Source organism: Rhipicephalus microplus, unplaced genomic scaffold (genome assembly GCF_043290135.1).
Source record: "Rhipicephalus microplus isolate Deutch F79 unplaced genomic scaffold, USDA_Rmic scaffold_18, whole genome shotgun sequence".
In the NCBI taxonomy this organism is placed as follows: domain Eukaryota; kingdom Metazoa; phylum Arthropoda; class Arachnida; order Ixodida; family Ixodidae; genus Rhipicephalus; species Rhipicephalus microplus.
The window spans coordinates 5,845,589-5,867,129 of record NW_027464591.1 but is presented as its reverse complement, the minus strand read 5'-3'; the positions used below and the strand labels follow the sequence as shown (position 1 = coordinate 5,867,129).

The 21,541-nt window shown below is 47.7% G+C and overlaps 1 protein-coding gene and 1 pseudogene across 1 annotated transcript; both read left to right on the top strand.

Annotated features, from left to right (window-relative positions):
* The first annotated feature begins 1,885 nt into the window (after positions 1–1,885).
* Positions 1,886–19,613, top strand: LOC119178483 (uncharacterized). The gene is made up of 5 exons (XM_037429692.2): positions 1,886–2,006; positions 11,285–11,427; positions 15,344–15,411; positions 17,163–17,249; positions 18,116–19,613. The coding sequence occupies exons 1-5, from the start codon at positions 1,896–1,898 to the stop codon at positions 18,250–18,252; spliced, it is 546 nt and encodes a 181-aa protein (XP_037285589.2). The 5' UTR covers positions 1,886–1,895; the 3' UTR covers positions 18,253–19,613.
* LOC142785153 (uncharacterized) lies at positions 7,634–8,945 on the top strand (annotated as a pseudogene).
* Positions 19,614–21,541: the final 1,928 nt, after the last annotated feature.

The following is a 21,541-nucleotide window of genomic DNA, read 5'->3' as shown; positions in this document are numbered from 1 at the left end:
CCGCACCTGCAGTTTTCGAGAAGCTTCCGGACTTTAGCAGATCATTTCGATAAGATGACGCCCACTCTGCAAACTGTACAGATTATTCTGGAACCTACGCCACTCCCAGCGATAACGCTAGAACATTCAATGGCAAGAGTATAAATGCCGACGCACTTCGCCGCTTGTCAGTAGTTGATCGACGGCCGATGCTCCACTCGCCGCTATCACTCCACGACTGCTACTGTAGTCCGACTTTCCGTTTAGTGGGCACAGGATCGCCCAAATAAACAATTGATTATTCGAGTCGTAGTGTGCTCCATTCGTCCACTTCACGACCCCGTGACATCTGAATGTTCTAGCATTATCGCTGGTGGTGGCGTAGGTTCCAGAATAATCTGTACATTTCACAGAGTGGACGTGATCTTATCGAAATGATCTACTAAAGTCCGGAAGCTTCTCTAAAACTGCAGGCGCAGTTTGCGCTGAGAATTGTGTACCGTTTTGGGACGATAACAAAACTTTGGAAATGGAACATGTCAATATCATGATTTAAAGAAAGAGAAACACTTGGGTGTCTAGTAGAACAACTGCTTACCACGCAGGTGGCATTTCCTATTTTCAATTGAACCCGGAAATTTTCATTATTCATTTATTTTGGTTGCGTTTTTCTCAATTTTTCGATCATACAAAATGATCATTTTTCGCTCGCAATCAACGACACCAGAATTTCCACAAAATGACCTTTTTTTAACGCTACCATGTTAAAATTCCTGCAGATGGCAGACAAACAAAGCAACCCTCTTGTTGAATTCGCTTCTTGTATGACCAGATTTCTGCGCACAGAGAACAGAAGCAAAGATATACAAGCGCAGTACGGTCTTATTAAGGAGTCACGAACTGCGGTGGAACATGTGGCGTGTGAATGGCATGACGCAACTCGCGAAGGTGTCAGTTATGGCAACTTTAAAAAGGAGAATGTGCGCTTGTCCAAGATTGATTGATATGTGAGGTTTAACGTCCCAAAACCACCATATGATTATGAGAGACGCCGTAGTGGAGGGCTCCGGAAATTTTGACCACCTGGGGTTCTTTAACGCGCACCCAAATCTGAGCACATGGGCCTACAACAATTCCGCCTACATTGGAAATGCAGCCGCCGCAGCCGGGATTTGATCCCGCGACCTGCGGGTCAGCAGCCGAGTACCTTAGCCACTAGACCACCATGGCGGGGCCGCTTGTCAAAGAAGATTGCCTGCCGTTTGTTCGTAAATAAATTGCACTACAGCTTGCATAGCGCCCGCTAGCGCTTCGTGTGATCGTACTGTGCACATCACGAAGAAACAATCCTGGCCTCACACCAGGTCAGTACAATCGGGGTCGAAATGAACAAATAGACCAAAAGCAAGCCCCGTGTCGTAAAAGAGATGCCTCTAACGTGCCGACCATCTGTCACTCACGGCACGTCATTTCGTACGTGGCAGCTAATCATATAGTTTGAAACAAGATATGAGTTAATGAATCTGACACATCCTCTTCTGGGATAATTTTATTTGTGCGTGGGTGTGAGGGCCTGCGGTTTAATTACCAAGTCATTAGCGACAACGTTGGCGAACCCAAGAATACAGCTAGAAAATTAAAAAAAAAGAAAAACCGGAGTGACGAGGAACCTCTCGTAAACTGGCGTCGAGCAACTTTGCTTTTGCACCTGCATCGATTAAAAAAATTACGATTGAGTCGGGATTACTACTTTTTTTTATCCACGGCATTGTCGATACTATTATCATCCAACGTGCGAGCTTGCACATGGAGCCACTTTACAAAACCCAAAGAGGCAAAAGGGGCGAGATTAGAAGCCTGTATATAAACACACACAGCACCTTGCACCCAATGCTGCAGTGAGCTAGTGGAACAAGATGCGGTTGCTTAGTCGGTATTGTGCTACTCTGGTATTTTGTGCCTTTTACTCGACGCTCTTGACGCAAATAATGGGTGAAAAAGTGCATGGTACCGCCACTGCTTTCACAGTACGTTATTCTACGATTTACTTTCTTGTTTATGTATTAAATAACCTAGTGAAGGGATCGTCGAAATTCATATTTCGCCACTGTTGCATCCTTCATTAGAAGCCAGTGCGTTCGTCGCCAGGGCACGTATTTTTGTGACACCTTGCGCCTCCTTTTCGGTTGCTTGTTAAACCAAAACTAAATAGAAGTCACTGTTATAAGAATGAAGATAAACCAGAAGCTTCACGAAATGACATCCGGACGACCACACATGAAAAAACATTATATGGTCTTCTAGAAGAAACCTCAGAAAGTACTAAAATATACTACTAAAACCTTCTCCTCTAGCTCTTTTCTGCTCTCACCCATCGCCTAACCTTTGCGTGTGCTTGGCGGTCATGAGGGAGAGAATCCATCATGTAGTGCCTCATGATGTAAATCGTCTGAACTTATATATTATTCAGTTGTGTACAGACCCGTGGGCTGACGTCTTGCGTTCTTCGTGTTCACAATGTTGTCGGTCCCATTAGCTCTGTAAAAGTTACGTTGTTTTGAGATATATCGTGCCGCCGTTCATAGCGCTAAGCAAGGGGTCACTGGGGAATCGTCACTGTGACACTACTGCATGCGGTGATTTAAGAGCACTGTGAGGTGGCCACGACATTACTTCGAGCATAGTCCCTCAATACTTTCTTCGAGCCACAAAAAAAGGAGTATGAAGGAACAAATTTCACAGACACACACTATTGGAGGGGGATGTACGTGTATTGCATCTATGTGGAAAACCGTTCAGACGCACGTGTGACGCAAGCAGCCCCACCCCTCACGTGGCGTCGCATCACGACCACTCTTTCAACTAATGCGGACTGACGGCTACCGTTGATAAGCGCGCGTTTTTACTAGCATTTAAAGATACAAAGAAGGCGTTGATTAGAGTATAGAACAGGGGCACGCACAGAGAAGATGCTAGAATATTTGGCGTGCCTCACAGGCAGGCTCTGCAAAGGCAATGACGTCGAACGCAGACCACGAGTGGCCGATGTGCAGACGCCGGAGGAGAGACCACTCCTGCCTGGAGAGATCCTGGCTACCGTTCAAGTAGATAACAGCACTCAGGAAGGGAGCGGAGAACGAGTTGAGCTTTCAACAGAGACGGCTGCCTCTTAGGGGCGAAGCTCCTTACGCGGTGGGTCATGCGTCCACGATGTGGGTAGTAGTAGTAGGTAGCCACCTCTTGTTGACTCCTTCGAATTTCTGCTGGTTGGTAACCCTTCTGCATGATGAATATATGATGAAAAGATGCGAGATGGCTGTACTTGGAGTGTTACTAGATGTACGGACGGACAGGCACACATGAAAACGGATGGATGGACGGATGGACAGTCAGATGCACAAATGAACGGATGGACGCCCAGAGGGATGGACGGACGCACAGCTGGACGCAAGGACGGACGGACGCATGAACGCACGGACGAACGCAGAAACGAATGCACGAACGGATGGATGGATTCACGGGTGGACACACGGACGGGCAGATGGACGCACGAACAGATCCACGAATGAACGCATGGATGGATGGGCCCATCTCGCTCGCTGGATTCCGTGCCGACTGGTTGTGCCCTCGCGATCTCCGGCGTCAGCGTAGCTCTGGCCAACTGGGCTCGCCCTACGTCATCTCCTGACGCCGATCTCAGACGACAGCGTAGCTCTGACCTACTGGACTTGCTCTACGCCATCTCCTGACGCCGACAAGAGCTCTCGCAAGTGTGCGCCGTCCTTGGACTCCTGTGACCATGCTCCATCTTTCCTATCTCTCCTATCCCCTCAATATGTCCTCGCTTGCTGGCTTAGCGCATCTCTCTTTCTCTCTCTCTACACCTTTATTCCTATCATTTTAATCTCTCCTCACCAACATCCCTTGTGAGCTACTGTTGAGGTGTCACACCCTGATGCAGACCGTTACGGGGCTCACTTTTCTCTTCTTCTTATAAAAATAAACACCTCCCCCCCCCCCCCCCGGATAGACCCACGGATGATCGCACTTACAGAAGCTTGGACGGACAGAAGCGCGGAGAGACTGACGGACGCTTCATCCCACTCATCATTCTTCCGTGGATATTTTGTGATTTTTTAGCTCCCTCCCGAGCGTTGTTTTTCGACGCCTGCTGCGCGTCATCGGGCGCACAGCCCTTCTAAGTGCTACCCGAGGCATGAGACCACCTGTACTTCGGTATCATGCTCGGGCCAACCAAAATCAGAAGACTGGCTTCTACCCGAAGCAGCAAGAACTTCACGATGCATCGCCAATGCTCCGCGATAAGCAGCCATGACCTTAGGCTGCAACACAACAAAGCTCGCCTTCTGGTGCGCGCGAAGAAGAGCACTCATTCATGGCCACGCCAACTCGAGTGAAATCTTAAGAGACGGAAGAATCCTTTCATTCCAGTTCCTTTTGAGAACATCGAACACCATTACCGTCATCTCCACACACCTTGGATACGACATGGACGGAAACTGGCGTCCCCGACTTCCGCTTAACCACGTCTCCTCGCCTCTCACAACAGCCGGATGTTGACACACAATCGGAGCCCGCGTCACAGGCGCCAGCCTCTCCTGCAGCGGGGCGAAAAGCGTGGCGGCACCATCTTTTTTCGCCCAGTTGGCAATGAGGCCTACTTCCTCGTTGCTCACTGCAACCCGCGAAGCCATTGGGGCTTTCCTGTCTGCCTTCCCGGCCACCCGACATCTTATCCCTCACCGATCCGGCACCTCTCCTTCAGGTTGACCGGCTCTGCGAGATCCACGTGAGGGGGAAACTCCCCGTGGAGAACAGCTGCGTGGGCATCGTCTAAAGCGTCGACGCAACCGTCGCAACCGACGACATCGCTGTTAATCTCGTTTGTGCCGTCCCTAACGTCTCCTGTGTCTGGTGAGGTAGGTACCTCACAATTACCTCTTAGGGGACCGCGGTTCCACCGGAGGTGTTTCTGTACAAGTAATAGATGCCGGACCGCCCTCGACAGCCGCTCTTTTGTGCGCCTACTGCGGTCGCTTCAGCCATGCCATGGCGGCCTGCTCACGTGGCGAGTGCGGCCTCCGCTGCGGTGGAAGCCACGCCTAGGGAACTTGCCCACCACATCTTCACGCTGCCTCATCCGCAACGGAAACCCATAGATGAACGAGCCGTGCTACCCCTCCTGGCAGCTCCAGCGCAACGCCGTAGTAATCGATTCTCGCCTCGTCAGACGACCCCGTGACTCGCCGCCAAGCACTAGAGCGTGCCCGCATCGCTGTTAACAACACCGACAAGTGGGGAGGGACAGCCGTCGTTCAGAGACCTTCCTTCCGCGATGCCCTCATCATTGGGGGCCAAACCACGTAGTACATCACCCCCCCCCCCCTTCCACGAGTGCGCCTGCAGCCTCGTCAAGCTCAACCATGGCCTCATCCCCTCCTTCCACTTTGCCAGCTTTGTCGTCCGATCCGAAGGACGTGGTGATGACAGCCGTTGCCGCCGCAGTTTGCGCAGTGCTTGCAATGTTGCCGGCTGACCCACCGGTGCATGGATTAGGGGTTGTGGCCTTTGCTACATACGACGCCACCACACCGAGGATTTAGCCGGTTAGATTATGACCACATCGAGGCCATCAGGACTCTCACCCATCAGTTCAACTGAACTCCTTTGTTCTTTCGTGCCTCGGCTATGCGCCCAGGAGAGCACTCCGCACGCTCCCACCTTGAGGGCTTCTCTTATATCGGGCTCATCCAATGAGAGGGCGAGAAGAGGAGTGGCTGCAAGCTTGACCCCCTCCCCCTTCGACTCCCCTATCGCACTTATTTGAGAACTCTGTGCACGCCTATAGCGGGATAGATATCTCCTACATAAAGCTAAGCAGGCGAAGATGTTCGAAGCTCGTGTGCTTAGATTTATGTGCACGTTAAAAAAGCACGTGGTGATCGAAGTTTTCTGAGCCTCTCCTACGGCGTCTCTCATGATCATAAGGTTATTTCATTAACTTAAACACTAACAACTACTTATTATGACTAATATAACTAATATTATGAAGCTAATTTTCCTTCTATGGAAGATCACGCATACTCTGCTTTTTGTGTACTAGGGTGAGCACCAAGTATTACATAAGTGCGCGTTCTATAACGGCCTCTCATGGCAATTACCCCATCGAGTAGAATCAGGGTGTAGCAATGTCGACAATTGCGGTCACCACATATATTATCTGAGGTGATATCGCACTGATATAAGTTATTATATTGCAAATCGGCCCCTTCTTTGATGAAAATATTTTGATATCTGAACGACGCCTGACACTCAAAATAGTAAGCGGGAATGTATTCCCTATTTACTCACACTCACAGTGTAATATGTTTAGACTAACCTTGAAAGACTAGAAGCACCATAAGCCCTATTTTGGAAAAAAACCGTAATATGGCTCTAAATTTATCTACCGTGTTATTTGTTCATGTGCCTGTATTGGTATTGACAAAAGAATGATAATGATATCTACTTTTCATTAGGCGCCGATGCAAACCCTGTCAGGTATGTGTGTGAGCTAATGTCCTAATAGGTGGAACGCTGCAAAATATTGAACAATACGTCGAAACAGAACTATATTGTCCAGTGTTATGCAGTGCGTTGCGAGTTAGCACGTCAGCCCTCGTACAGTATTATTCAACGAGATGCAAAGCTGGGTAATATATGGCATTCGCACCTAGTCTCTCTGTCATCATAGTTCTATCCATGTGTTTTCTGCTTGCATCTGTAGGCGACTGCCTCAAATCTTGTAAGTTTTGTTTTATTTCTTTCTTTTTGCGTGTGTTGTGCCGTGCGAGTGTCCGTTGGTCACTCGAGGGGGGCCGTCCTCTTTGTTTACGGGCAGCAGCGATCGGCGAGCCTCCCAGACCTGCGGGCGCCGGGTCAGCACAAAGGCGGCGGCCCGCTTTAATGCACCTTGCCAGTTCGGGTGCAAGAAGAGAGAAACATGTCCCTTTGTGCATCCGTGGCCTGTGGGACGTTCGACACTGTTTCCCCGAATGGCTAAGCGACGGACTTCTCCCACTGACTTCGTGGAACAATTTGTGCACGTGCGTGTGTGTGTGTGTGTGTGTGTGTGTGTGTGTGTGTGTGTGGTGCGTGCACGTTTTGTGTCAGCGTGCGCGTATGTGTACTCGGATCTGTGGTCGACAGAGGAGAGCGAGAAAGCGCGGGAAGAGCCAGAGACGCAGTGAGAACGGCGAACGAACGAGAGTCTGCGAATTGCGAGCGACTTGAGCGGTTGTGCGTTGTGCGATGTGCGGAATTGAACGGTTGTGCGAGTAATAATTGTAACCTAGTTTTTTTAATTAAATACAGCATTCCTTTGTTTACATTTTCTTAACAGTGCGTGAGTCGTGTGTTGTGTCTTCTATCAATTTTCACCTTTTTACGGCCATACCGGCGACACCCTAAATTTTTCCGAAAGCGGGATAGAGGACGCTAACATTCATCAGAAGTGGGATTTGACCGATTTTAGAAAACGTTCGGAACGAGTTTGGAAAATCTTAGCGAGGAGTGCGTTCAATTGCGTCAGTGTGAGAACAAAGAAATTGTGGGCTTCCAGTGAGCGGGCACTTCCAGAGAGCTAACATAAGCCATGCTGGACGGATCATCGCCGGAGGAGAGTGGTCACCGTGATGACGACGACTGTGCTGGGCTCACCAAGCGGGAACTTTTCGACGCTTTGCGCGAGAAAGACCGCTTGTTGGCGGACCTGCTGCGGCGGCTGCCTCAGCCGGAGCCGTCGGGGGCTCCACACCAGGCGGCCATCAACACGTTTCAGGTGATGCCCGATTTGAGCAGGAATATTCCAGACTTTTCCGGTGATGGTTGCACGTCAGCAGCCCGGGAATGGATGGAAAGTTTGCGCCAGACGGCTACGCTTCACCGGTGGCCAACGCCATTCCTGCTCGAAACTGCCAAGTGTCACCTGGTCGGCGCCGCAAAAGATTGGTACCGTTCGAGAGCTGCCGAAATTTTATCGTGGGACGATTTCGAGCGGATGTTCGGGCGGACTTTCTACAGCCAGACACGGGCGGCGGAGCGATGGAGGCGTATGCAAGAGCGAATGCAGCAGCGAAATGAGAACACGTCTGCGTACTTCCACGAGAAGGTGCGCCTTTGCAGAGAGGCGCACTTAGATTTCTGTGATACGAGGGAGCAGGTGCTGATCGGTCTCCGATCGCGGGAGTTATGCACGATGCTTCTTGGAAGGTCGCACGAAGACGCGGATGACCTGTTGCATGACATTCAGGAATTTGAGAGGATCGACCGTGAGCGACGAGAACGCTTCGGGACAGCGGCTGAGCGAAGAGCGACGAGCGATGCACCTAGTATGCAGCCTGCACCCAAGGCACCGCTGCAGGGTGCGTCCGGGTACGACGGGCGGGACCAGCGGCCAGCCGTCAGAAATCAGTACGGTGAGCCAAAATGTTATAATTGTTTCAAATTTGGACACATTTCGCGGGATTGCCCAGAGGAAAGACGAATAGAAGAATGTCTAAAATGTGGGGAGACTGGGCATACCCACAAACACTGCCAAGCAAAAGGCCCCAGAAATGAGACCAACGCTGTCTCTGGAGAGAAAATTGACCCTGGCGTGCTTCTGAAGCACGTTAAATGGAATGGCAATGTTACTTTGATTGGCATGATAGACACAGGCAGTTCCGGTTGCTTACTGCGCGAATCAGCGGCGGTGCGGTGCGGAGCGGAAGTGCTGGAAGATGCGACAGCTCTGTATGGTTTCGGCAGCCAAGGAGTTCCAGCTGCTCGTGCGGTTGGCAGGTGCCGGGCCGACTTGCTGATAGATGGCGTCGTTGGCAAGAACATACAGATACTTGTTGTACCCGACGAGGCCCAGTCGGTCGATTTGCTTGTCGGTCGCACGTTTACCGAGCTGCCATATGTGACCTACGCTAAGCTGGGCGGCAGCTTGCAATTCTGGCATAGAGACGAGTGCCCATTCTCACATCTCGAACCCTTCGTTTCATGTCCGAAATTACGCTTGAAAACTGCCGAAGAGACCCCACTGCAGGCCAATGTTATAAATTGGGTGAGACTGTCATCGCAGTCTAACGTCGCTGGTGCAGTGCTATTCAACAACTGTGGGCGCGAAATTCTTGTTGACATGGAGGACGGAGAGGTTACTGTGCCGGTGTTTGCGAGCGGAAATGATGACGTGGTTCTACGTAAAGGACGAAGACTTGGCCACGCGACTGAAGTGGACATCCCGAGTTGCGAGATGAAGGAAATAAATGAGTGCAGAGAGGAGTGCAGCGCGGCGAAGCCAGAGCAAATTCTGGTTACGGAGGCGCGACGGCCGATTGAGTGCGAGGAAATTAAAATGGGCCCCTCCGTAACAGAGGAGCAGCGTCGTGAGCTCGCGTGCCTCCTAAATGAGTACCGGGATTGTTTCGCCGCCAATCTCAGTGAACTTGGCTGCACACCTGCCCTTTCGATGGACATACGGAAGATACCTGGTAGCGCACCCGTGGCTGTTCGGCCCTACCGCACGAATGCAGCAAAGCGAGAGGCTATACGTGACATCGTCGGAGAGTGCAAAAGAGAGGGAATCGGAACTGAGACGAATTCCGAGTACGCGAGCCCAGTCATTACTACATCGATGGTCGATACAGAGCAGCGAGATTGGGATGAAAAGCTCAGTGAGGCAGAGTGCAGCTTAAGAACGCTGTAAACAAGACGACTGGGAAGACTCCCTTCGAGATGTTACACGGTTATCGACCGGAATTTCACAGCGTGGCACTGAAGCGCTTGGTTGAATCTAAAGCGTCAGAGTGGGAGGAGCCTGGCGGGCTGCGCGAACGTGTACGGCAGCGCCTCATGAGCGAGCAGAAGAAGATGAAGGTTGCTTACGACAAGCGCCACTTCCCGGCTAAAATGTACGGTGTCGGTGACGTGGTCTTCATGACGAGGGCTCCAGAACAGACGGGAAAGCCTGCCAAAGCCAAGCCAAAATATAGGGGCCCCCTTGTAATCACGGCAGTGTTGCCAGCTGACACGTATCGAGTTGCCGACCTTGACGAAACAAGGGCGAGCCGCTTCGCGACCACTGCGCACGTGTCGCAGTTGAAGTGCTGGACAACGACCAATACGCATTCACACCTTGATGACGACGGAGAGTCTGCGGAGGAGTCGGACGCCCCCGAATGTGAGGTGCAGCGACTGAGACGTTCGGCCCGTAGCTGCGCCAAGACCCATCCCTATGCGAGTGCGCCATAGTTGCGTTGGCGTCTGTTGAGAACTTCAGTGCGTGCCGGGATTTACCGAGTGAACTGTGCGTACTTAAACAGTTTTTTTTTCTTGTCTTCTTCGACGAAGGAAACAATTCTGTTTGTGTATTGGCGTGTGGGTTTGTTTATGATTTTTTTTCCATTAACGAGGACGTTAATGACAGTCAGGACGACCGAGTGTAGGCGACTGCCTCAAATCTTGTAAGTTTTGTTTTATTTCTTTCTTTTTGCGTCTGTTGTGCCGTGCGAGTGTCCGTTGGTCACTCGAGGGGGGCCGTCCTCTTTGTTTACGGGCAGCAGCGATCGGCGAGCCTCCCAGACCTGCGGGCGCCGGGTCAGCACAAAGGCGGCGGCCCGCTTTAATGCACCTTGCCAGTTCGGGTGCAAGAAGAGAGAAACATGTCCCTTTGTGCATCCGTGGCCTGTGGGACGTTCGACACTGTTTCCCCGAATGGCTAAGCGACGGACTTCTCCCACTGACTTCGTGGAACAATTTGTGCACGTGCGTGTGTGTGTGTGTGTGTGTGTGTGTGTGTGGTGCGTGCACGTTTTGTGTCAGCGTGCGCGTATGTGTACTCGGATCTGTGGTCGACAGAGGAGAGCGAGAAAGCGCGGGAAGAGCCAGAGACGCAGTGAGAACGGCGAACGAACGAGAGTCTGCGAATTGCGAGCGACTTGAGCGGTTGTGCGTTGTGCGATGTTCGGAATTGAACGGTTGTGCGAGTAATAATTGTAACCTAGTTTTTTTAATTAAATACAGCATTCCTTTGTTTACATTTTCTTAACAGTGCGTGAGTCGTGTGTTGTGTCTTCTATCAATTTTCACCTTTTTACGGCCATACCGGCGACACCCTAAATTTTTCCGAAAGCGGGATAGAGGACGCTAACACATCGTTCTCGCTAAAGTCATCATGGAACAATGTGCGCTACGGCATTTAACAAAGTGCCCCTCCCCTCAGTTTTATTGACTTCCACAGTTGCATCGTTTTGGTTTTCAGGTATTCGAGAATTTTCCTTTTGCTCTAGCCATATTCGACATGGACCAGGACGGAGACCTTGACTGTGTCAGCGCAATACGCACACAATTCGACAAAAGCGAACCGAGCGCCACCTACGTCTGGATGTTCAAAGGAAACAATCCGTAAGATCAGAAAATTTCTCACCACGTCATTGTAATATAGTTGCTCTGAGCGCGAAACGTAAGAAGGACCGACGACAAAGAGGGCTGAACAAGTACCACGTAATTTTTACTGGATTCATTTGTTAAGGCAATTTTACGTTTATTAAATACAACAGACTTGCACAGGTAGTTATAAGTCAATAGTGATGTCGTGACTGTGAGGACCAGGGACTTTGTCTGCGTGCATCCCCTACTCTCTTTACTAAGTATCCGTTTCTGCATGCTTCCAGCTTATCCGTCCCTTTCACCACGGCGCAGTAGCATACCAGTTTGTACAGGCTGGCCAACATACCACGGCCACTTCTCTCTCCATCTTGTCACTTCCTTCCTTCAGTTTCAGTTAAGACCACATTCAACACACATATGAAAAAACAAAAAAAAAGCGAAACGCGAACCACACGTTTTCTTCGTAAAGTTTTACATGAAATTAAGGAGACAAAAAATTAACGTAGCCTGCACTGGATGCTTAATGCTAAAAAGACAACGGGGCTGATGAGATTGGTAGTCATGGCCACAGTGCACGAATATTTTAGGTGAGCAAACGACGCGGAGCAAGCGCTTTGCTGGAAGGGACCGATTATGTTCTCGTTTGTGGCATGCCGATAGATGGCTTGCAGCACTGAGGACCATGTCGGGCTGCTGGCAAATAGCGCAAAGCACATCCAGCACGCGGGCGACGATTTCCATATCTGAGAAAACCGGGTTATCATCTGATATCAACCCGGGTGCCACGAAAGGGGGGTTGACAAGAGAGGAGGTTCACGGCGCGACGAGGGTGTTGTGACGACAATAAGACAAACGATAAATAAGAGCCGCTACTTCCTTTCGTCACAGGACTTTCCTAAACTGAGAGAGAAAGAGGGAGCCGGGGCAAAAATTTTAGCGCCATCTTTGAGGCTCATTGCGAAGCAGAACATTATCGGGCAGTGGATAATCCCAGAGTCACCTAAAGTATTCTTGCACCATGGTCATAGCTGATGCTGTTTTGGTCAGTTTTGGCAACTTTCTGTTTCTTTCTTCCTCTGTCTTTCTTTTTCTCTCTCCTCTCTTGTTTTCATGCACGTCTTTCCTGTTTTCTTTCGATTTCTTTTGTTCTTTTCTCTTCTGTCTCTCAGTCTGTTCTTTCTTTCTCTTTTTATTTCTTTCTTCCTACCATTTATCACTTCCTCTTTTTTTCAATTTCTGAGTATATATCTATTTATTTCTCTTCGTTTTCTTTCTTTCTTTCTCTTTCCCTCAGTTTTTGTTTCTTTCTTCACTCTAAGGGGAAAAACAATGATGTGTTACTCTTCTTGGTAATTTCTCCTCTGCCATGTATAAGACGACTTTAACCCAGTTAACTTTCTTGTGAGTCCCACGACTCTCCGAGGAGAGTACAATGATCCCCAAGGATAGTTCGCGTATTGCTTTAAAAAAAATGGATGTTTTTCAAGCGAGAATACCCAAAAAACTTCTTTAAAATGATTACTTCTTTGCTTCTATGTATTTGCCTCTTTTTTTATTATATGCCTTTCGGTCTCTCTATTTCTCTTGTTGTCTTTTCTTTTATGTCTTGCTTTACTCTCTCTGTTTCCTCCTTCACTTCCTCCTTACCCCATTGCTACACCATACTATACTATAGTATCCTATACTATATTATAGATGACTATGTGAACAACTGTCACAGTAATAACTGTAACGGTTGTTCTACTGTGTGTACATGTGCGTTCTTTTTGTGCGCCTTCCTCTGTGTTTGAGCAGCGCTCTGCAAATGCCGAGCTGTGACAACTGTTAGTTCCCACTCGTCTCGTATGTGTGATTTCTGTGAGCCCTTCAAGCTTCAGCAGCGCGCTGCAAGTTTCGAGCTGCTTGCCGTTCTTCGCGAGACATTACAAGTTACTGCTATCTCATTCATTGCTTCGTCCTTGCTGGGAAACTGTGACCTTTCGTGTTTCGATCATATCTCCAGCAGCTGCCATGGCAGCGAAGTATTTATTTATTCGTATATTTATTAGTATACCCTCAAAATCCAGAGGGTGTTACAGAAGGGGTGGGCACAATGTTAACGCTCCAAAAGTGATAATGACAGCAGTGAAGGAAATACAACAAATCACGATAGTGAGAAAGACCAGCGTAGGAGTGGAACAAAAAAAAAAATAAATACAAGCGCAGGCATGGAACAGTAGCCTGCAGTTACACCATAAAGTGTTTTGAAAGTGCTGACTTGAAGAGCCCTTGGTCCTTAGTGCAGCAATGGAGGGGGGAAGGCGGAGGGCGAAAATAACGGTTAGCGTTGTTAATAATCTATGTAATGTGAGATTAACCCAATAGATCATTTGTTATGTAAAAAACGAGGCATTTGTAGCTATTAACCTGCTACAATTTAGTTCCTATAAATGTGTAGTTGAAAAGTTTCGAAGTAATAGAATAACATGTGATTGTCATGCTTTTACACTTAGTTACGTTAAGGTCTAATAACTACGTATTGCACCAATCAGAAACGGTATCACTGCAGTGTCTAGAAATATACAGTATATTTCTAGACACTGTAACATTATGATCAGCTTGGAGAAGTAATTTGTCGTCTTCTTCAGTTATTCTGCTCTGCAGAACGCAGTTATCTGCACACAGCTTTATGGATGTTTTAGCATTACTTGAATAATTCATTTAAACTAAAAAAACGTCATTTTGTTGACAAAGAAGGGGAAATATGTTGTGACTTATAGTTGGTGAAACACTTGTTTTTTGAGGGTGCTGTTTAAAGCCCCTACATTCGAAGTACTTTGGTTTATTATAGTTTTAGTCTTGAAGCAAAGTTTACTATGCTTTAAACACGAGCAAATGTTGGACTATACATTCTCGGATAAACTCACAAGCAGTGCAATACAAAAAAACTGGGGAGGAATGAAGCATGGGAGCAAGGGTGTTTTTAGCTACACTAAAGTGAAACCCGGAGAGGGCCCAATCATGCATGTTTTGTGAGATATTGCTCGGTGAGGAAATAGTGGTGTCAAGCCTCAAAACGGGCATGTAGACAACGGTGTTTCAGTCCCGCTAACGTCGTCGGAAAGCTGCATCGAGCTGCAGCTTACCCTTATTCTTTTTGTTAATTCTCCTTCATCTCTGCGTGGCCGGCTTCAGTTCCGTGCGGCATGTGAAGAAGGGTGTTGCAGCTTCACTGATGTCAATGGCTATTTGTTTGGTTAGCTATTGCTTTCTTCATTTTCGGTGGACCGGTGGCGCCTATTCATTTTTGTGGCGCCTATCGGCTAGTAACCGGGACTACATGACACCAGAGTTATTCAATTATACGAGTGGTGAAACTGCGTTCAAGAATCCGGACACGCAGTTTGCCCAATTGTTCTGGTGTTAGCTGACGTTCGCGCCACCTGGAAGCGGCAATACAAAGCACAAATAATGCGTTTAATTGTGGGTGTCATATTTAATAGGTGGCACGACAATCTGCTCCTTTCTAGAGTGCCCCGGTGGGCGCGCACATCAAGGCACCCTACTCATTGTCAGTAGGGGGGCAAGGGCGTGTCTGGATTTCGATACACGGAGCCTACGGGGAGTTTCGCAACTCATATAATCGAATAATGCTGCAAGACAAAGTGTGACGACATGAGACGCCGACGTCGCAAAGCCTCAACGCAAGAGCTTGTGACTTAACTCATGCGACGCGCATGTCGTAAAAGTCTCTCTCAGAGGCAATGCTCTTCCTCAATATATAACGCAGCCCTCTCTCTCTCTCTCTGTCTATGACAGACCGTGATGACATTACATACCGTGACTACTGCTTCGCCCCCATAACCTTAACCCCAAAGAAAGTCTCACATTGCTGACATACGTGTAGAGACATGCGTACAGCTATCGTGTTCCGTGTTTCCTCTTGTTACAGGAGGAATGTCACCTTCCACATAAAACCAGGCCCTACTTTCGACACGAGCACCTACACGATGGATGACGGTTAGTGGGCACTACTCTTACCTGCTTGCGACTCTGGTCAATTCTACCAGTCCGAAAATAGAGTTTCAGTCCGATTTCAAGTTGATCGTGCAATAATCATTCCAATAGAATGCCGGAAGACGTCGTTGTGCGTTCGGTTGACCTTCAAGCGGAGCCTCCTCGCACGTGCGTCATCATAGTAACGTACACGCGCGGAGTATGTTTGCTGCCTCGGGCGCGCTCCGCCACGTGGCTCTGAGAAAGGCGCGACCCTGAGGTCACGCGTGGGTCGTGACCTTGGCATGCCACGTGACTCTTGCCGCGCGGGATACCATCAACATGGAGTTTTCTACTATGCACCTATTTGCCTAGTTTTCGTGATTGCGGCTAGAAACATGCAATATCTAGTTAACCGTTTCATATATACAGGGTGCCCGATCTAAAACAAGAGGTTTGTATTATATGCCCGAGCTAAATATAGCCACAGCTTTAAGATATTTCGGGGCACTTTATGGCGAAATTACTGAAGGCTTGTTGCTGGTTCTTGCATGGAAAAAGTCGTACTGTTCGTGTGCTGATTAATTGCTGAAATAGGCAAGATTACTCATGTAACTTCTAAAGAAACGAAGGCGGGCAAAATATTATATCTATACGATCCGACCATGACCTTAAGATTCAAGAATACTGGACTGCAACGAGCCTTTATGCTAATTCTTTTTTGTATTCATACTGTACAAGAGGGAAATTCATTACCTTGTGACCAAGTGTGCGGTTCCAACTAATGCTTGTTTTTTTTTTCATGCTGTAACCCCTCTGCTTAGACGCCTCTAGGCAAAGCAGGGTATTCCTGATAAAGTGTGAATGAATGAATGAATGAACGAATGAATGAATGAATGAACTTCATTTAATGTCCCACAGTTTCCTACGGCTGGGGTGGGGGGAAGGGGGATGAACCCCTGTTCCCTTCAACCTTCGTCGTTGATGATGATGGCGGTGCCTCAGGTGACCGCTTGAAGTCCTTGGACCCGGTTGGTAGCTTCGGCTTGCCGGACGGCTCGAAGCTGGAGAGTAAAGAATTACAAAGTTTAAAATGTGTTTGCAAAGCATGTGCTAGAACTACATATTTCCAACTTTCTATGCGTTATGTTTTATTGTTATCTCGCTCCCTGAAGACACTCGATAAATATAACAAAATAGCACGGGACATGACCGTTTGCGCACCGTAATTTCAGTGCTCCGTAACATTGAGCGCACAGGCGATATGCTCTTCCCTCGCGGTAATTCGGGTAATGATAAGCAGACGTGGTCATTATTTTGACGTGACGATAGCCTTGTGCTGTCTCAAGCAACACGTTCGTCATCACAACACTACCGCCACTGTTCGCCTTTTAAGCCGCATCATACGTGGTCGAATACTATGGTCGTTTATGAGACGCAGTCCTCGACCCTACCCACCCACTTCAGTGTATGAACTACAAAAGCTTGGAGTAATTTTTTTTTACATTCAGTGAATCGATTCTTCACGCAAGTATGCTTGCGGGCTTCAGTTTTTATTAGTGTAATGTTGACATTGCGTGCCATATACTTTTCAAATTTCTCTCCAGTCCTCGCATTTTGTGTAACAAGCTTCTCAACTCGAGATAGCCGTTGTCTTGATGGTCAGTTAATTGATATAGTCAGTCTATTAGTAAGCAGCAGTTGCATCAACAATGCCTCGAAGCCTAAGTGTGAATTGTATATTGATTCATGCCCTGCACGAATTTCCTTCGCAGATTACGAGCACGAATACCACGCAAACTTCTACTTTTCCGACTACAAGAACTGCGTCATTTTCGGCATGCCTCATTTAGACACAGACGGTAAGGTGGCAGCAAAGCAATCATATGAGCTGCATGCAATAATAATCTTTGTGGGAGTTTAATATTCCAAAACTGCCATATGATTATGAGACTCGTTGACCACGAAGCCATATCGTTTGCCACAACGCAGACGACCACAAGGCAAGTTACACTTTGTAGAAAATTGCGTGTGGCGTGGACTAAGACGAAGAAGTGTTGTGGGGCAGATGCTTGTTGGTTTTGACTGTTCGATTGTATGCCATGTTGTGGGTGGGACAGCGCAGAGCGCCAATAAAGGCTGCAGGGAGATTTTCCCTACATTGTTTTCTGTCAAAATCTTGTTACGTCACGACTATCGACAGCGCCAGTGTTGCCTGACTCTCATGCTGGTCACGCGTTTATAATAAAAAATATGTTCAATTAAGGATCAAGAGCTCGACCAAACGCTTTAGGCTTCGCCAGCTTATTTGTGAATGTACAAGGAATAATCCACATAACTCAGATTATGATATATGAAAACTTGCATATCATGGCCCTTTACTCGTACGATGCTCTACCGATAGAGCTACGGCAGAGAGTGCTCTCCCGTCCACTTTGTAGTGTATTTATGTGCGTTTCATCTCTGGCAGTTTTGGCCAGATCCACTCGTAGACAAGGCAGCGATTACGCAACATTTTCTTTTTTGCTAGAAGTTGTCACGTGGCACGTAATCTTAGCGCGAGGCTGCCGATGACAGAATAACCCTCATTTAGTTAGCCCAACTGTCTGTCCGTTTCATCTGTTCTACGTAACAAAGAAATGAGCCCACCGAACAATTTCTTGTTCTTCGCAATTGTGCCTGGACTACAGGTTATTGTGCTTTATTTTCTTCTTTTTTTCCCCTACAGAATGCATGTTATGGGTTACGAAAAAGGTGAAAGACGATGTGCCGCAGATTTGCACGGACAAGTACGAGGAAAACTGCGACATGCAAGTGATGGCGTACGACCAAGAAACCTGCGGCGAATACGCGGACTACGAATAGGACCGCATCATGTCGCCCGAGGATGGCGAAGGTTTACTTAGGTGTGTCCTACAAGTGCAGCACCTGGAATATAGAGCGCATGGGCACAACAACCAAATGTACCATAAAAAAGCATGTGTTCAGTGATTGTAGCGTGAAGGAAATCGTGGTCGGAGAACTGCTTCTGCGTATACGTTGTATATGTGCGGGCTCTGGTATGTTCTTCAGTGGGTTAAAAAAAAGGCGCACATAAATTTTGGTCTTCGAAAGTTGCAGTGTTTTTCTTTACTTTCTCAGACAGCCTGTACGGCAACTAATGCACATTGGATGGATACGCTAAATGAATTTGCCATCGCATGTTAATTTAGAGAAATTCTTCCGTACCCTTTATGTGCAATACACAAGCAAAAAAGTGGAAATAACGAGAACCATCACCCGAATCACAATGAGTTATCCATGTCTTCAAGCCATAAGGCCAAAAGCAACAAAGTACAGTGCAATGCAGCGATGTAGCTTCTAAAAAGTTTTTGTCTCAGTCGTGAAAGACAAAAAAAAACTAATATCTACGAAGAGCCAAAAGAAGCCCTCAACTGATACAGATGAACATCAATGGCAAATGTCCCTAAGTGCACTATAGCTTTGCATCGCGTAACGCCATTCCTCTTTTTTTAACCACACGCGTGATAATTGGGACACCCTATAATGATTAAACTGCTTTCACACGGTACACGATCTCATTGCAATAATTAAACAATTGTGAATAGCATCTCGCTTGATATGTATGCGTTCTAGAGTATACGTTCCGTAAGTGTGTATTGTATCGACTCAGAAGTGCGTGAAAAAGTTTCCCGTATATTTATTCGGATTCTGAAGACATTGTATCCTCGTATTCGATTAAATGTTACATAGGGAATACCAGAAATCTCGGCTGTGATGACTGTAGCAGCAGAGACCATATAGCACATAATACCTGAATGCCGTGTGTACTGCAGCGTGAGAGAATTACTTAACCGACAAATAAAAATAATATTGGCTCTGACACCCAACCCTTTCAGAACAGCGACAGGTTTTACAGTCGTTTAATTACACGTCAGAAGTCGGCCTAGTCATAAATTTTTAGTGATTTGATGTTTAATGCAGAAGAGCCTTCACTTACGTGACATCCCGTCGCAAATATTTCACTCAGGTTCACCTGCACATTTCACAGTTGTCTGTATTGTGACTTTTTGTTATTATTTTCATCCCTCTCTTCAGGAATCTCCTTATCTTATTCCCCATTTTTATACATTGTGGCAAGGCATAGGTTATATAAACTACAAAAATTTTGTTTTGTTTTTTCAATAAATTATCTTCCTCAACCTTTCATTTGAGGACATCTCCAATTGAGTTTGGCTATTTTCACTGTCCAGAAAGAGATAACATCACGATGCAACATTCCAGTCTTCCTGCTTTTCCATTGAGGGCGGATTGGAGAAAGATGTAGCCGAACATATTGCAAAGCGCTCCTAAGAAAAGCGGTTACTGCGAAAAGGCAGATAAAACTTATCGAAATGTCCACTTCAAGCGACGCTCCGTGTTCGACGGGTTTTCTCAACTGAGCGCAGTTTATGTGCTTTTGTCACCCCGGTCAGAATGCGAGAGTTCATTAAAAAGCCACAGCTTTGCCGCAAAGGCTAAGCAATGACCGCGATAGCAACACATTGGAAGGTCATGCGCAGAATGAAAAGCAGATCGAAACGTGACCTGCGATTCTCACGCACAGATGACGCACGAAAGGTACTCACAGGTACAGATGTGCGCGAACAAGCGTCTCAATTGTTACTTCGTATGTCTGAAAAGCACGCGCTTTTCGCAGAAACTGCAATGATTGCAGTGACCTTTGTGGGCCCGTAACTACAAAAGAATCGTTCCAGGTAGAGCCCGAGGCCAGGCAAGACCTAAGATCTTCCCTTCTTCCCCAGAGTGAGATAAGGGCGCGTGACGGAGCGTCGCTCGCCTTTCTCTAAACGGGACAAACTACGCGTGGGAGATAAAGGTGCACACCGCCGCGCAATCTGGCGACGCGCGCTCATTGCGCCATCTTGCTGGTAATGCTGCTGAAAAAATGATAGTTCCCTCCGAGATGCCAGCGAGCACTGGAAAGTGGTTGATATAAATAGCTTGCCGTTTGAACGTTAGGGGACGTTGTCTTCGGTAGCGCAGTGGTTAAAGCCTCACACTCACCATTCAGAGGACCCAAGTTCGATTCTGAGCGCTGTAGTCTTTTTCTGTTTTTTTTTCTCTCTTGCATTTCCATGTTTATGGATACGTATACATATATGGTGAGTGACGGCGACACCAACGCCGACGTCAAAATTCAGCCGAGAGGGCCTCTATGATTGCTATCGCAAAAATAAAAATCAGACACAATTTTCCCATCATGTGGGTCACGGTGCAGAAAGCCCACGCGGATCGTTGCTTGCTCCCGAAAACTGAATCTTGATATCGTTCAGGTGGCGGTCCAACGCTGGCGACAACCGCTCTGATAAAATGCGTCCGCATTGTTTGCGGACGCACTGTGCTTGCTGCGCTTGACGAATAGATTCGAATTGTGTTATCTGGTGTTAATGCCTGGTAGGAAGCGTCCCCTAATAGTAATGAAATTAGTGGAAGCAATATAAGGCATTTTTGTTGTACAAGCCTTCGTTGTGCTGCGAGTACGGCGATACTGTTCAACATAACAAAGCGAAATTTACTGTGTGTTTAGGCGAAGTTCTATGAAAAGTTTCTATGAAGTAAGCCGTGCGTCGTAATAAAAAAAGGGCTAGAGGTTTAATATCGAAACTAGCCCGTCTTTCCGTATTATTTTTCAAGGTTTTGGCGTGCGCTGACAAACAGACGTAACTTCTGGTCTCCTTGTCATCCCCTTCTCCCTCTCATGCGTAGCTTGAAAGCTACGCAGGAGGGGAAGAACGCGCTTCCTGAGAACGGAGTGCTTAGAGCGTGCGACAAATCTCTGTATCTGCGCTCACACTTAACGCAATCTAAACAATGGCAGCATATCCACGGGGTGAATGATGGAGAGTGGGGCGTAGCATCTGTCCGTCCATGCGTCTGTCTGTGTGACCATCCATGCGTCCATCTGCCCGTCCGTGCGTGCGTCTGTTCGTGCATCCGCACGTCCATCCGTGCATCCGTCCCTGTATTCTTCCATGCATCCGCCCCTGCGTCCATCTATGCGTCCATCCGTCCGCGCAGCCATCCGTGTGTCCGTTTATGCATCTGTCTGTGTGTCCATTAGTCCATCTAGTCAACACTACCCCCATCTCGC

What these genes read in the sequence shown, in the direction of transcription:
- LOC119178483 (XM_037429692.2), top strand. Translation starts at nt 1,896, where the DNA reads ATGCGGTTGCTTAGTCGGTATTGTGCTACTCTGGTATTTTGTGCCTTT. An exon ending in GTACCGCCACTGCTTTCACA is followed by an intron (nt 2,007 to 11,284) that starts GTACGTTATTCT and finishes TTTGGTTTTCAG; the next exon opens with GTATTCGAGAATTTTCCTTT. An exon ending in ATGTTCAAAGGAAACAATCC is followed by an intron (nt 11,428 to 15,343) that starts GTAAGATCAGAA and finishes CTCTTGTTACAG; the next exon opens with GAGGAATGTCACCTTCCACA.